Source organism: Pagrus pagrus (assembly GCF_965226575.1).
Source record: "Pagrus pagrus genome assembly, chromosome: 21".
In the NCBI taxonomy this organism is placed as follows: Eukaryota; Metazoa; Chordata; class Actinopteri; order Spariformes; family Sparidae; genus Pagrus; species Pagrus pagrus.
This window is the reverse complement of record NC_140208.1, coordinates 22,959,342-22,976,403: the sequence shown is the minus strand read 5'-3', so window position 1 is coordinate 22,976,403 and position 17,062 is coordinate 22,959,342. Positions and strand designations below refer to the sequence as shown.

The window sequence follows — 17,062 nt, the reverse complement described above, 5'->3', positions numbered from 1 at the left end:
GCATGATTGTTGTTAGATTAGAAGACATTTTTAACCATTTAATTTTTAAAAAAGACTGTTTATGGATAGCTTAAGAATGTTAATAAAAGCTCTATGAGTCTTTTATGATGTTCATTACAACATTACAAACACATTTATTTAAACAACTTACCTATTGTGTCGTCTTTAACATTTTACCATGCTTTTTCAGTTCCATATTAAAATTAATACATATGTAATTATACATTTATTACCAGTTAGCTCTGCACTTATTAATAAAGTATATTATGCTTTTTGTAAACATGCCTTCTTAATGTTAATGATTCCTTTATTCTACATTTATTAGCATCTATAAACTGTTAAGTGCTTTTAAATGTCTCCTAATCTGACGATAAACATGTTTATGATGCTGTCTTATTAATTTTAATAAGCATCTTATTTTTAAGGACTTTATTCCGTACTAACTAATGCTTATTAAAGGAGCCTTAAAGGGGCTCTGTGTGACAGTTTGTAGTAATTTACATGTATTAACATTGTTTTATTGTCTATATGTGAGTGGACTGTGACATGACGTGGAAAATGAGACCTGCCTCATCTCTCTCGGTCGTCTATACAAGCCTGTGGACGACATGTTGAAGTAGTTTAATGCTGCTGGACTGTGGATTTCTTTGTGAAGGACTCAGGTATGTCAGATTTTCTGTGACAGTCCAAAGGATGTGACTATGCACGTTCTCGAGTGCCTCGTCTAGCAACAGCAGTTAACCTTACCCAGAAATGTAGTCCGCTAACATAAACTAAGCACAACACAGAAGTTCCACAGAGCCCCTTTATTATAATGTGTTACCAAGAATCAGCACAAAAATCCATTGCAAGTCCTTTTCTTAAAAATAGTTTTATTTTTTGATGCTTCCAAACTAGTGCAAATACATGCAAACTGAAAAGAGACAACCCTGTCAGCACGCCCTCTCACAGTAACACAGTAAAACCCTGACCAGCAATGGGTCGACCTTCTCTCACTGATGTGACCTGGTCTTGTTTTGGTTGTCCTCCAGTGGTCCCTTCACTTCTCTCAGGGTACAGTAGGGTGCTTCTGCAGTCGGGTGCTAACCTAAGCCGAGCACATAAATGTGCCAATAGGCAGAGAGGCGAGTGATGCGCACCAATTCCCCTACATCCATTTATCCACATTCATTATTCAGGAATACAAAACCACTCAGTCAAATCTGAGCTCATATAAAGATTCTCTCGTTCACCCCTCTGCTGCTCGCCACATAAAAGATTCATCCCCCGTTTTTCGGGAACAATGCTTGGAGGACAATACTCAATATGTATGCATTGATTGGTTTGAAATTCTTAACTGGTGAGACTTAAGAACAAACAGGTAGAAAAAGAAAGTTATGGAAATGGGGGAGTGTGAAGATGTGTCTGTTCATTGTGCCACTACAGCCTACCAACTAGAGCATCGGGATTACACTGCCGACAAGAGACACTAAAAGCTACACTGCGTATTTCACCGTTCAACTTTTTACAGCAGTAACCTATAGCAACCACAGTCACATGACCAACTGCGCACACAAATGCTTCATTTAACCGGCTGGGGTAGGAGGAAGTATCCTACCGAACGAGAGAGGTGCGAGGGGACTCGCTTGTTTCGGACCACAAAAGCACCTTTTATTGAACATCTACGACAGATAAAATGACGCTGCTGTCTTTCAAACTCTAGAACAAGACGACTGATTAGAGGTGGACGTATTGACACTGGGTTCTCATTGTTAGGTGACGTGTCCGTCTGCTGGTCAGAAGCAGCTCTGTTCTCTGAATCTTCTGCAGTCCGACTCTTTGCATCTGTTTCAGTCAGATGGAAAATTTGCACAAAGCAAACAAAAGCCTCTGCTTCCACGAAATCACAGGGTCACTGCCATCCAAAGTCCTGGCCCACCATCTGATAGAAGCGCTGGTTATGTGGCTTATAGAAATCCCTCAGTCTCTGCATCACCTCCGGGTCAATGAAGGCATGCATCCTCCCTTTGGTCTTCCCCAGGCAGTGAGGTTTACTGCTGCCCTCCGGCTTCTTCAGGCAGGGGAAGCCTTTCGTTTTGTTGAAGTAGAAGTGCTTGTCCGTGACGATCCTCTGGAGACCCAGAAAGTCCTGGACTTTGCCCAGCTCTCCGGCCGGGTCAGAGATGAGCCTCTCCCCACTGACCAGATGGATCTGAGTCCTGGGGAACCAGGCCAGCCATCGCTCTAGGTGCTGGGCATACAGGCCGATCCACAGCGGGCTCCACAGAGAGTCAATCTGACCTGGAGACAAGACAGAGATGTCTTTATTCAAACTCATCAGAGCTACTGGCACCAACTATCTCATCCAACCTCAACATTTAATACATTACCCTTTAGATATGGGCCTTGTCCAGGGGCGTTTTAAGTCTCACAACACAGGGCAAAGATCCGTATACGAATGGATAGATCCAAATACTTTTTTAATATTCCAGGAATATACAAACCACTAATTTTAGGCTGTAAACAGGAAGTATAATGTTGCCACAGAGTCAGTGAATTAGCTGTGGGTGACAACTTGAGCCATGTTTGTCTATATTTGTTTACATTTAGGCAAATTGGTATGCAGACGTAGCTGTTAGCACTTTCTTTGTGACGTGTTCAGACTGCAGACCAACAGTGAATTACTTTAATGCTGAAGAAAACTGATCTCAGGCAAGTTCTGCAGTTATAATGAGACTCAAGATTTAAGGTTCGATTCACTTTATTGTCCGACATAGTAGGACATTTAGACTGGCCTACCACCCCCGCTGCATCCGTGAAAATCTTTCCAAGTTCATAAAACACATATTTAAAGACAGGGTTCGAACAGAACAAGAAACACATCTATGAACATAGTAATAAAGAAACTTACAGTAAAGGTAAGAGAGGAAAATGTTGAGAAAACTGTATTACAAAGAAAGCACAAAGACTTAAAACAACGGTAAAATGGTCAACCATCCAAAAAATAGACACATAAAATATTTTTAGTGTTTACTTGATCTGAAAAGACACTCCAAATGTGCTAACACTGTTAGCTTTAGCAGCTACAGCGAAGGTTTCAGCTTTAAAAAGGGTGTAAATAACGTCTTTTCTGCAGACTTGGATTACAGCAGACGAGCTGTGTGGAGCCATTTGATGCTTTTTTGGTTGTTTTGTCCGTTTTTAAAAAAGTCTCCAGCTACTTCAGCTGTTTAGCAGAATGCTGCAACTCTGTTTTGCTGTGAAGCTCCAGAAATGTTTTGTGGACTACGAGACTTCACCTGACTTCCATCAGCGTGGAGGGAGGAGATGATGACTGGATTTTACTTTTTGGGTGAACTATTTCTTTAAAGGTTTTCGACATACTGCACATTTTGCTTTTTTTTAATCAGCCGTCCAAACAACACAAAGAAAGCTGCCTCTTCATTGTCTGAACTAATTCTCCTTATAATTTCTCTGATGTACCAGCAGCAGAGTTTCTTTCCTTTATGTTGCCATATAAACCAATTTCCTATTTCAATATTTATACACTAAAAATACATGAGATTGTTGTTAATTTCAAATATTTGTTTTAATTTGAATTGATACTAAAGATATTAAGGATTCCACACAAATAGAATTGACTGAGTGGAGCTGGTTCTTCTATGTTTGATAGATGCCTGTAAAACTGCACTTAGGATTTACTGTATGCTGATGAGTTATAGGTCTTTATCTGTTTGCCTTCACTTGCTTGTACACAGTAAAGAAAAAAAAAAGATCATACTGATCAAGAAACCAAACTCCAGATTTGAGCCACTGTCGTGTGTCCAGTGTCACCAGCAGGATCGTACCTGTGCTGCGGTTCTTGAAGGCGAGGCTCTCAAAGGGAGGGATGTCGGGGGTCTTGGAGATGATCTGCGTGTAGTCAGATATGGCTCTGGTCACGGGGTCACGGACGACCACGATCAGCTTCACGCCCTGCGACATAGCATGGACTCGTGCTGGTGTTTCCACAGTAACAAAGTAACGAGGCGTCTTCTCCATAACAATCTGGCCGTCCAGGGCTTTGGGCATCATACTTCTGGAAGTACAGGAAAAATGTGTTGTCAAGACAATTTATTGGCAAAATACCAGTAGAAGAGCAGTAATATGACTCACAACACTTGATTTGTTTTTCATCAGACTGCACCACGGTTACTGCAGGCTGCTGTACACTGATCTCAGACTGGTTCATTAGTGTCTCACTGGTGCACTGCTCCATCAAATGGGAATATTCTGCATAGACTGTGTTTTATTTTATGCCTATTTCTACATAATTCAACATAACATATGGGATATTGAAGAAAAAGAAAAATCAATATTCCAGCGCACCAGAACGGATCGATTCTATTTAATTAGCAGTTACATTAAAAACAAAAGAGCGAACGACACGTTCCGCATGCAGCTTCTTCAGATTCGCCCTGGGAGCTGGGATACTGACTCGTGTATAGCATGGCAACACAGTATACATACACTGCATTTAAAGGAATAGTTCAACATTTTGGGAACTACTATGCTTATTACTTTGCTTTCTTACTCAGAGTTAGATGAGAAGATGGATGGATTAGCTTGGCTTAGCATAAAGACTGGAAGATGGGCAAAACAGCTACTTAAATTAGGTCATTGGTGAACTTTAGAAGTGTAATCAGGTAGATGATTTTAAGTTTGGACAGAGCCAGGTTAGCTGTTTCCCGCTGCTTATAGTCTTTATGCTAAGCTAGGCTAACTGTATCCTGACTCTGGTCCATATTTAGGCAGATATGTGAGTGATATTGATCTGCTCATCTCGCCTGAAATGGAATGAGTGTATTTCCCACAACATCAAATCACTGCTTTAACACTTTACAGGTAATCATGGAGGATTCAGAGGGAAATTTGCTCATTAAGTTAACGATGCATAGACATAGACATGCAAGACATTTGCCTGACACTGAGGTTATCAGCATTCAGAAACACACACACACACACACACACACACACACACACACATACACACACACACACACACACACACACACACACACATTAGTCACTGTGACAGACATACTGTTAGAGACTGAGCAGTGACAGAGTGGATACACAGTAGATCTCCAGTGATCCAGACACGCGGGCCGGTGACAGCCGCGCTCCAGAAACACAAGTCTGGCTCTGCTCACCTCTACCTCCACAGCAGAAGCACAGCAGATGGGACTCATTTAGAGATAAATGACTCCAGAGGGCCCACAGGACCGGCTGGGGACTCAGGGACATCTGCCAACACACCTGCCACACACCTGACTGTCTGACCAAACACAGCCTCAGCAGCACGGTCGCACATAGCCCTGATTCAGCATCTCGGCTCGTTTCAAGTACAAAGACGGATACCAGTGTTTTTATCTCCTTTCAGTCTTGTATACCTTCTTTTCTGACCATTATCAAATGCATGAGGTACACTTTCAGATTTCAGATTGTATTTCCCTTACTGCTCCAGGAAGCTATTAGCTTGCATTCATTTCTGTACAGTCAGAACAATTAGATTTTAAAATACGTTTGACAGTGAACATCGGGGCTGAATTAACAGTTATCAGTTTTACATTACAACTCTGCAATAATGCATTTTAACTGCAGATATGACATTGTGACTGAAGTGAATCCAGACACTGTGATAACTGCAATGGATTTCATAATATATCCAAGTTTCTAAAGTGCTATTTCTCAGCCAAGGGTAGCCATTCCTTTAGTTCAGGTATGAGTGGTCATCAACTGTTGTCTAAAAAAGCACAAATAAAACAAAAACACATTAAAATCTTCTAAACACAGCAGCATGCTTTGCAAAATGTTTTCTGTGATGTAACATCTGCCAAATCTATAGTAAATGAGTTAAACAGACCACTGGTGTGATGAATCCCAAAAACCTCCATCCAGGGACTTTGTTTCTTATCTTATCCAAAGCTTTTTAAATTATACCGATTAAAAAAACAAATGTATTGATTTTCCACCATGACATCGCAAAAATGATTCAACTCTCAGCCTGTTCTCACGTTCTTATGTACGTAACGAGACAGAACGTAGTTATTTTAACCAGAAGTGTCATCTTTTCCTCAACCTAACCAAAGTGCAGCGTTTTCACAACGTTTAAACAGTCCAAGAGTCATAATATATCATAATGTGTGAACTGTTTGTCAGCAAGCTTTATTTTGAAAGTCAAACCGGACGTTGCATATTACATATTATTATTCTTAGTTTGAAGCTCGAGGCCACTGACAGAGCTGCTGTGTTAGACGAGGTCGGAGTGAGAAGGCGTTGGCTCTTACTGGGAGGCGTTGGCTAAACAAAACATTAAAGCTGCGTCAGTTCTTCTTTTGCTTTTTGATTGTTGTTGGGGTTTTTTGCCACTTTACACATCACAGAGTAACATTAGCATTCATTATGAGTTGTGTTTGTGTTCCCCTGATGAATGTGCGTCAAATATCATCCACCTTTTGTCTCTGTTCTGGTCTCCTCCAGCTCCTCTGTGGCTGTTTGCCTGCTGCAGCCAGAAATAGGGCTGATAAAAACGAAGAGACTGAGCTGAAACACTGACGCTGTTGCCTAATGACCAAAACAATGAGCTGAAAGACACTGAAGCACTGAGGGGACTGCTGAGTCAGTGATAATTCTCTGTGTGAACATCACTGTAAGACATTCCCTTCACGTTAGACATTATCAGCTGACCCGTTGCTCATATTAAATTATGTGTTAAAGCAGCTTGAAGAGTTCATGGTTGCTATCACCATTTTGAATGAGTTAAACATGTTCATCATTTTATCTTTTCACTTTATGTTCTGTCTCTGTTTCATGAGAAGGTACTGAGGTGACCGTGTTATTTTACGTCCTATTTTAGAGATGTATCACAAAACAAACAGAGTCAATAAAAAATGTTCCCGAGGAGTTATAAATGAGACGTTAATAAGAGACGGACGAGCAGAAAGAGACGACACATGGACACACTGAGAGTGAGGACAGGACGCTCTGACTGTCCTCTGGTCTCTGCTCAGGTTTCAGAGGAGCCTGCAACATGACCTCCTGTCAATACATCCCCCCCCACCCCCCACCCCCCACCCCACACACACACTTTTATGAATCCGACACACACACACATACACACACACACACACACACACACACACACACACACACACACACAGTGATTTCATTTGATCTGATCGGTGTGAGGCAGCGCTTACCACCACTTAGCCTGAAGACTTCCCTTTTAACTCCAATACCCTGAGCTGGAGGTGCCACACTGTCTGTTACACACACACACACACACACACACACACACACACACACACTCTGCAAACACACGAATGTACACTCATTATTCACTCATTACTAAAGCATTTGCCATCATGCTTCTGGCCTCCCACTGGATCCATCACACACACACACACACACACACACACACACACACACACACATATAAATGAAAAAGACACATTCTGAAAATTACACACAAACACTCTGCAGACATAAACGGTGGGTGTGGTGGACTTTCCCTTTAAACACAATGTGTGTGTGTGTGTGTGTGTGTGTGTGTGTGAGAGAGAGAGAGAGAGAGAGAGAAAGAAAGAGAGAGAACATTTGCTGGAGTGTTTTAAATGAGAGGGGTGTGTGACTGATGAAGGAATGATGGGATGGATACAAACGTGCCTCCATTAGCAATCTGTCTGTGAACGGCCTCCGAGCCAAGAGCCCCACACCATTACCTGCGCACAAAGAGCTAATCACTGCCCCCCAGGACACCATCAGGAGAACACATCTATTATAAATATGCTTCTGCCATAAGATCTGCACAGACTCACTAATCAACAGACAAAATAGCTGTTTAATAACACAAAATGCCCTCATGCTACTATGTCATAAGGAAGGATGAGATGACAGGTATTCAGTAAGTTGTGACACTAGATGCCATTAAATGTTACACAGGTGAGTGTGACAGGGTGTTCGGGATGACTCCCTGACAGTGGAGTGTTGTGGTGCTGAGGACGGTGTAGGTTAATCTCAGCCCACGTCATCAGATTCTCAGGACTTTACATCGTCCTCCTCATTACTCCTGGTGTTCATGTGTGAAAGAATAATAAAAATGACTGAAACAATGAATTGAAAACATTTTTTTTTCTTCCTGTTTGTCAGATCAGATTGTTTTAAACATTTTGTATATTTAGACTTATGGATTAAAAAAAATTACCTGAGTAACTTTCATGTTATCTATGCACTGAAGCGCCTGAGACTGGTGAACGTGCTGCACAGTGATGGCAATCCTGACATCTGATTGGCCAGTATTGCATCACATGTGAACAGATGAGTAATTCCCACTTGCTGATAGCTGACTTTGTGTCTTCAGTAATGACTCACATGACTGTTCCATGAACAAACCATGATCTGATCTGATCTGTGATCGTGATTGATCTGGAAGGCATGCAGTGATGTGGCCAAGTACATGACCACTGATTGGACAATGACTTCATGTGGCTCATTCTTGGGTGACGCACTGTAAACAATGCTTCATGAGTTAAGGCTAGCAACATGACCAATGAGGAGCTTGTGCAAAAAACAACTATCTTTAATGCAAGGTTGTGTTTTAAATGGTGCAAATGAAGAAATTGAGAGGCTAAGTGAGTCTGGCTTCTTAGACAGATCACCGGCCTCTATATGTAAACAATTGTCATGCATCTTCCTCCCTTGCTACTTATCACAAGATGAATAACACAGATGGGAAGCCAGTGAGGGATCGTCTCCTTGTTACCCCACTAGTGACTCCTGCTGGTTGGCCTGCATGCTTGCACACTGGTGGAGTGGAAAGGGTACTGGGGGGTGTCGGAGCCTGTCCCCGGCAGGTGAACAGAAGCAGCTGGTGACACAATGTGTTCCAGAGGAAATCCAAGCAACGAACCAAGGTGGCTCGATTAATTGGCAGTTTAAAGCCCTGTTTTACCAACATCCTTACACTGCTCATTTACGATTGAGTGTGAGATCAAACATCCAGTAAGATGAACACAGGGATTATCCAGCAGCTTATAATAAGCCTCTGTTTGCCTTTGAGGAACCTCACTTTTGTCGTCCATTTCCCAATATATCAGGAACCCTCCCTGGTGAATTAACCCGGGCCAGCCAAGGCCACTGGCTATTGATCCTGTGGGGGCTTAGGCTAAGTATGCGTAGGAGGGTGTGGATGGAGTACAACTGGGAACAGTGAGGATTTGTGTATAAAGATGAGTGTGGTATGATGGGGTGTATGAAGCGGGAAGGTGCTGGTGTGAATGTGGAGGGGATGGGCTGAGAATGGTAATGTAGCACGGGGGCCTCAGCTGGGACCAAGAGTGGCAGGTGGAGACTGGGGGAGCCAGGACCCTCTGGAGCCCCATCAGTAGCATGCTGTGTCATGTGGTGTGTGTGTGTGTGTGTGTGTGTGTGTGTGTGTGTGTGTGTGTGTGTGTGTGTGTGCGTGTGTGTGTGTGTGTGTGTGTGTGTGTGTGTGTGTGTGTGTGCGTGCGTGTGCGTTAACAAATGTGAAGCAATTGCAATGAGCGTCATACAGCGCAGGAAATATGCAGCAAAGGATTGTGGGATATGAGGGAGTGCTGGATCAAAGATGTAAAAATCTGGTTTGTTTATATTTGATGTTTGATCCAAGGAGGAAACAACAACCAATCAGAGAGCAGAGTACTGACTGTGTTTATTACACACACTCACTGCTTATCTATGCGTCAGATGTGAGATCTGAGTGCGTCTGTCTTATGAATGCAGAAGTGTGTTTTGTGTGTATTATTGGGGGACTGCTCATCCATTTCCTCTGTATGGGGGACCATTAGGGCTCGGTCCATTGTGGCTGTGCCCTGTCCACTTCCAGGAGACATCCATCATAGAGGGGCCCCAGACCCCCCCGCCCCCACTTCCAAATCCCCAGAGGAAGGCCTTAATGAGAGCCAGATCGCCTCACCCGTCTGGGCCTTATGGTGATCACCTCCAGTACAGTACAGGGACCGGACCGACCACACCTGAACCCTGGTAAGAAACCCAGTGTGCATCCAAACTTGAATCCGTCCCTCTAGCTTTGATTTCTTCACACTTCAGCATGAAGTTTCACCGTGCGTTGACATTTGGTTCCTGCTGCAGATCAATAAATGTGTTTCATCCGTGTTTGCTGCTGATTCCCGCCCACTCAATCCCGCTGGACATCAAATGTTTTGGCAGCCATTCTTCCATCATTTGCATGGCAATTATATTCCATTGTACAAACACAAAAACACAAGTAGCACCATGTGCTGTGTCACGGCAGGACAAAGCCACCAATGTATGGGTATGAATTTAAAAGCCTCCCTTAACGAGGTCAATATGAATTGCAAATGAATCTGTGCCATCAGAGCAGCTGATTCTGAGAAGACCGAGTCGATCTGTCCCTCCCTCCGAGGCAGGGTGCCTCCAGATGAATTCAAACTGAGGTGTCACACATAGAATTTATAAGTCAGACTGGATTTATTAGGATAAGTCACTTTTTAACAATATCCCAAACATCCAGAAATATAAACATAAAGAAATAAAAGAAAGAGTAAGGCTATAACAAAGCATGGGCATAACTAATTCACCCCCCGTCCCTTAAATGAAGCACAGAGAACCTGAACACAACTCTTCACTATTTCATCCAGTGGCCACTCATGGCATTACAGCGAAAAATTCCCCTACGGCATCAATGTTCTCAATACAGCCCCATAATACCAGCAACATCTGTAAAACTGGACAGGACACCTCAAACTGCAAACAAAGTTGATTATGTGTCTTTCTATTATGACTGTCTGATCCATGGAATCATTATAACCAGCAGCTAAAACCGGAGGATAGAAACATTTTTGACATATGCTCCAGACGAGCACATTAGCCACAATGATTCCCGAGCTCATGCTGCCCCTTGACTACAGCTTAGCTTTGTACCGAAGATCCTCGGGGAATCTAAAGAGTTTGGACAGTACAACAAACAACAACTGCAAGAAATTACAGAAGAGAAACATAATGGATGGTTTCATTACCTCCACCAAGGAGCTTATGTTTTCACACATGTCCATGTGGTGTTGGTCGGTTGGTTAGTCAGCAGGATTACACAAACACTACTGAACAGATTTCCATAAAGCTTGGGTGGAGGATGGGTCTCAGCCCAGAATAGACCACATTAACTTTTGGTGCGGATCCAGATAAAGAGACAGATCCGGGGATTTTCTCTCACTTTCTTTAACATTGCGAGATGTTTTCAACATTTTAATGAATTCCTCAAGGAATAATACATGGAAGTTGATGAAAAAAACAGGCATATTAAGGTGGCTGGTATCTATGAATGACTACAATTTGATGTCAATCCAAATAAAAATCTGGATCCAGTGGATTTAAATATGTATTATTTGATATTGTGTTGAACTTGATTAAATTAAACAGACTGTAAGGGCTTGGTGGAGGAATGTGCTTTTTTAGCTTCTACAAAACAAAAATAAAACATGCAAAAGGAATGACGTGCATAAATGTAGCCAGCTACAAAGGTTAGCATGTCCAGCTAACTTGGTCACTACAATAGTTAGGATTAGCATTAGCTAGGAAATGGAAGGCCTATGTTATGTGTCTACTACACTATGTTGTCAGTTTACAGGTTATTTTGGATAAAAAACAAATATTTCTACAGGACCGAAACATCCAGTGTGTGGGAGCTAAGGTGCTAGTATTGTAGAGTGTAGCGTTAGCCTAGCAGCTCTGTCCTGGTCCATATTTGGCTCTTAGAAGTTTACGCTCAAGCAGAAACAATTAAACTTCATTAGATAACACCGTGTTAGCTTATTCCTCACTCATCTGTTAGCTATTACGCCGTTCTCTTGTCATATTTTCATGTAGCCTATGTATTTTCAACAAACGTACATTTAACATTAGCATTATGTTACACCAGCTAGCTACAGCCAATTAAATCTGCTCGCTAGATGCTGTCGTCGTTTCAACCCACAAAACTGGTGGTTGAAATTACCGAGAGTATTGTTCATACTATTAATTGAATTGCATCCTGTGGAATTATGATGCTGAGTCGTCCACCACAAAACACAAAAGTGTTGTGTTCTCTATGCTGTTATTTTAGATATGACTTCTTGGAAATGAACACAAGCAGCAAACATTGACGATGTAACCTATCAGGTTAAAGCTGTGCCAGTAACTCAGAGTCAATAATACATCGATGAATGTCGCTGCAGAGAGCAAGAACAAAATACAACCTGAAGAAGTCAGCCCGACACACACACACACACACACACACACACACACACACAGGCCCAGCTCTGATGACAGTCCCCCGGGCTGAGGCAAAGGTCAGCGGAGATGTGTGATGTTGCGGTAACACTGACTGCACCCTTTAACCTCCAGCTCACCCGAGCCGTATCTCTTCACCCTCTATGTTATCCCCCTTTTCTCACCGTCCACCTGTCATGCCATCTTTCAGCAGGAAACCATCACGAGTGAGATGTGAATTTCCAGCTGAGCAGTTTTAATGGATTCCTCCGGAGCTCCAGAGAGAGAAAAGGCTGTGTGTAACATGACCCCGGTGTGTGTATTGGGGGGGGGATTATGCCAATGTAGGATAAAGCTTCCTGCTAATTGTAACAGAAGCCGAGCTGACCAACGCTAACCGCTCTAATGCTGGAGTCAACCCAAGGTCAGAGCCAAGAGATAGAGCTATCGATCCCAGACAACACAGTGAGGAGGAAACTTCCAGTCCATCTCAGGGCTCATCGCAGCCTTGCTTCAGATCCAATCTCCGCTCACAGCACCATTAGTGGATCTTTGTCAGGGGTTCTGATCTCAATTGCCCTGGTGAGGGTAAATGTTATTTTACTCTGAGTGATTCTGAGGAAGATACACCATATCTCCTCCTCTTCGGTTGTCCTTAATAGGGTTTGAGAGAAAAGGCATCTACACAGGAAAGTGATGTTACAGCTGCAGCTGACCTTTCTATCAGCCAAGTGGCATCAAAGTGCACTGCTGCCTTGAAGGAGTCTGCTTCACCACAACACAGACACAGAACAGCCAAAGTGTCAGTGGGTTGCTTTTCAGTCACCTTAATAGCTTGTCCACTGTTACTGAAAGAATGAGTGAAGAAGCACAGCTGGACACAGCAGCACAGCTGTGACGTCTTCATTCTCTCATGCTGGTGTTCTCCAGACCTTCTGGCCGAGATTTTCTCTTCTGTTCTTTAATTCACATCAACGCAGCAAAACTCTGTACACCCAACTTCCCTCCCTTAGAGATGACAGCAGATCTGTCACTTTCCTGTAGCACATGTTACCTCCAGTTGGTCATACTGACAACTGTCCCTCCTGAAACAAGGGCAGGTAGGAACTAAAATTACTCTTAGGCAAAAGAGACATGAAATAACAACGTAAAGGCTACATGTATGAATAATTACAAAAAATAATGGTTAAAGTGCTATAAAAAAAAATTTGTTTTATGTAATAATAAAACTTAAGTAGCTGGGGTCTTAGAAATAATCATCACTAAAATGTGAAAGAACAACCTCCCTCAAAGACATCAGCTGGTCGGGTGTGAAGTCTCCAGACGCACTGGGATCCCAAACTGATTTGAAAAGACTTTATTTACACCATTTTAAAGCTGAAATCTTCGCTGGAGCTAAACTACAGTTAGTGTGCACCCTGTCTGAAGTCACGCTACCTCCTCAACCACAGCCGCCACACTAATTAATATAACCCAAAATGTCATGTTCAGTAACCAAGGTTACACTACTGTAGTCAGAAGAAAACACATTTTTCTTTTAAATAAATTCCCATGCAGTGTGAGTGAGACAGTTTTTAGTAGAAACTCATCAGACAGCATCGTCACACACTCAGTGTGGTCTATAAGAAGACGGTGTAGCTGCCTGACAGCACACAGCGGGCAGTCCGCAGTAAATATGCTAGCAGATTAGCTCACGAGCATCAGGCCAGCTCAACCAGCAGGTTGTAGCATTTTGACAAGAGTCTCCCATCACAGTTTCCAGGGGCGGGATTATCCTCAGTGTTTCAGGTGTTTGACCTCCACATGTGCTTCAGGAAGTTCTGGCTCTTGTTCACAAGCCGTCTGACCGCTCTGTTACAGTGATGTCATCATGATGTCAGCAGTTACGTAATGTTATCATTACTGACAGGAAGAATAAACACAATTACAAAAATAACACCCACGTTAACAAAGCAGAATTATCCTCAAAGACAGGAGAACATATGCTGACGGGTGATGCAGAACATTTAACGTTTAACAGTCATTTAGACTCGTCTTTGTATTTTTCTGTGTCCTCTGTCAGCCTGTGTGTGTGTGTGTGTGTGTGTGTGTGTGTGTGTTATGAAGTGGTGTGAACACATCATTAACTCCCAGCGTAAAGTGACCTGCAGTCAGAGGTCAACTGGCAGAGCTGACACTGATGTCAAGTGTCTCGACGTGCAGCGAGCCCCATCTGGTCCGAGGGGAGGACGTGACAATCTGGTGTCACATTCACATCACCTGGTGCGACACACACTCACACACATGCTGGCAGAACACGGACGCTACAGGAGCTTTTCCAGAACCTCCAGATTTTACAGATTCTCTGCCTCTGTGTACATCAGATTATAGGGTTCTTCTGTCCGTCTGTCTGTCAGAGTCACATTAACCTAAAAACAAAAATTCATCCCTCCACTTTATCTCATAGGTTACATTTTTGCTGACACGCCACAGAGGCTCCCAGAGCTGAGCCAGTGACACTACTGAGCCCCAGTAATATACTGTAAGCTGTTAGCAGGCTGCCTGTAGGCCAGATTTGGATGCATTTTTAATCTGCCACATTTGGAGCAGTGTTGGTCTATAGGTACATTCACTGACAGAGAAAGCTAAATGAAGGCCAGACATCTGAAATCTTTCCTCAAGCACTGTGACCGACTTGAATGTGGTCTCCCTGAAGCTCACTCGTGTGTGCGTGTGCTCCGAGTACATCCAAGTTTTCACGGAACAGGCTGAGAACAAAGCCACATGACAACAGTAACATCTGGCTCAGGCTCCAGAGATGATTACTCTGCTGCTCTGTGACAACTCATCCTGCAAGGCCTCCCTCTCTCCCTACTGTACACACACACGTGCACAAACACACACAGACGCAGCAAGCACCGCGGGCACACGCATGCACACATGCACAGATTGGCATAGCCAGATGGCAGAGTCTCTTTGACTGTCACCTAACCCTCCGCGGAATAGCTGTGGATATGTCTGGGTATGCAAAAAAACACAAAGAGATTGATTTGTTGTGGAGCTGGAGGCTCCTGCTCGGCACTCTGACTTACAATTCAAAATCTTAACTTGCACAAACACGCAAGTCAAAGTCATTTATATAAATGTTCTCATTAAGTTTTTTAGTCGAACGTTGATTTGCACCTAAAATAAACTTCCAGCGAGAAAAAGTGTCGATTCTCCTTTACATACGGGTTGTAAAGCAAAAGGAAGAAATGAAGAGGAATCACATTTGGCCACTCGTTGGGACATTCAATGACTTTGCTGAAACAGATTCTCTGCGTAATGTGTGCGTACCTGTACCAGTCCAGTCCTCGCGCGTAATGCCGGTCGAAGAAGTGCGGCTCCGACCCCAGGGCGCGGATGTCCGGGTGGAGCCGCAGAAACTCCAGCAGAGCCCTGGTGCCTCCCTTTTTAACCCCTATGATGAGAGCCTGGGGTAACCTCCGCGTGGCTGTCCATTCCTTCCCCGAGCTGTTCGCCTCCAGCCCGGGATGAGCGCTGGACGCGCCTTCGCCAACCGAGGTGGTCACCTCCCTGGTTCCGTTTCTGTCGTACGGCCATCCTGACCCTCCCACGAGGAACTCGCGCGTGGGTGCCTTGATCTCAAAGTTTTCTGTCAGCTCCGACTCGCAGCATCCGGTGAGGAGGTAGACCAAGGAGAAGCAGAGGATGCTCAGAGAGGTCGCGATGGTGAGCCGGTGGAAGAGCCGCCGCAGGTCCGCGCTCTGGTGGTGGTGGTGGTGGTGATGGTGGTGGTGAAAAGCTGCCATCCCTCAGAGATCCATGTGGGATGAGGTGCCATTCTACCACAAGTTCAGCTCACATCCCTTCATACTCTGGCGGCGGTCACACACTCTTGGAGAGTCTCTCAGCGCGCTCCGCTGCCCTCCTCCTCCTTCATGCTGCGCGTCCGGAGCGCATCGAGCCCCCTCCCGAATCCAGCAATCAGGGGGACTAGTTTTTGCGTGACATCCAGAGTGTGCACCCACTTACTCGCCCTCCCTGATAACGTGGAGAGACTAAAGCTGTAATATCCGAGCCGGCCTGCTGCGGAGATCTTTCTCTCTTTCCACGCCAAACGATTACTCTGCGTGTCTCCAGCAGCACCACGGCTCATCTCATGGGGATTCTCTCTCTCTCTCTCTCTCTCTCTCTCTCTCTCTTTCTCTCTCTGTGTATCTCTCTCTCTCTGTGTGTGTGTGTGTGTCTCTCTCTCCCTCTCTCTGTCTCTCTGTGTCCCTGTGTCTCTCTGTAGATTGGAGGGTCATGTCCTGAGGCTGGTATAATTCCAGTATAATTTATTGGGGGAACCTGTGATGGGATGGATCCAGTGGCAGACCATGGTCATGCCCGTTACCTTACTTGTGCCACAATCACTCCCATCTAATCTGATTGATTGATTGAGATTCTGTCACATATTGTGTTGCGTCTTCTGCAGCTTTGTGCCACAGAATCTGTAGGTAAACAAGTGAACTGGGTTATCACACTAGGACCAATCACATAATTGGCTTAGTGGTCAGACAGTGTTAGTCTATGTAGTGCAGCTGCCAGTAGTCTGATCCTGACCCCGGAGAAGGGCCCGTGTGAACCCACATCCAGACACCACGTCTCAAATGTGACAGTCACACCAACAACACCTGAAACAGAGGTGGATCTAGGTGGGATCCAAGAAGAGGTGTGCACGTCCTGAGTGGATGCTTTATCACGCACATTATCGGAGGCGTGTGTTGTGTGGCAGCCTCCTGTTAGGGAG

General features: G+C 44.1%; 1 protein-coding gene across 1 annotated transcript; it reads right to left on the bottom strand.

Annotated features, from left to right (window-relative positions):
- Positions 1–311: 311 nt before the first annotated feature.
- On the bottom strand, positions 312–16,403 carry hs3st3l (heparan sulfate (glucosamine) 3-O-sulfotransferase 3-like). The gene is made up of 3 exons (XM_084342826.1): positions 15,604–16,403; positions 3,828–4,057; positions 312–2,280 (listed from the first exon to the last, which is right to left on the bottom strand). The coding sequence occupies exons 1-3, from the start codon at positions 16,077–16,079 to the stop codon at positions 1,892–1,894; spliced, it is 1,095 nt and encodes a 364-aa protein (XP_084198952.1). The 5' UTR covers positions 16,080–16,403; the 3' UTR covers positions 312–1,891.
- Positions 16,404–17,062: the final 659 nt, after the last annotated feature.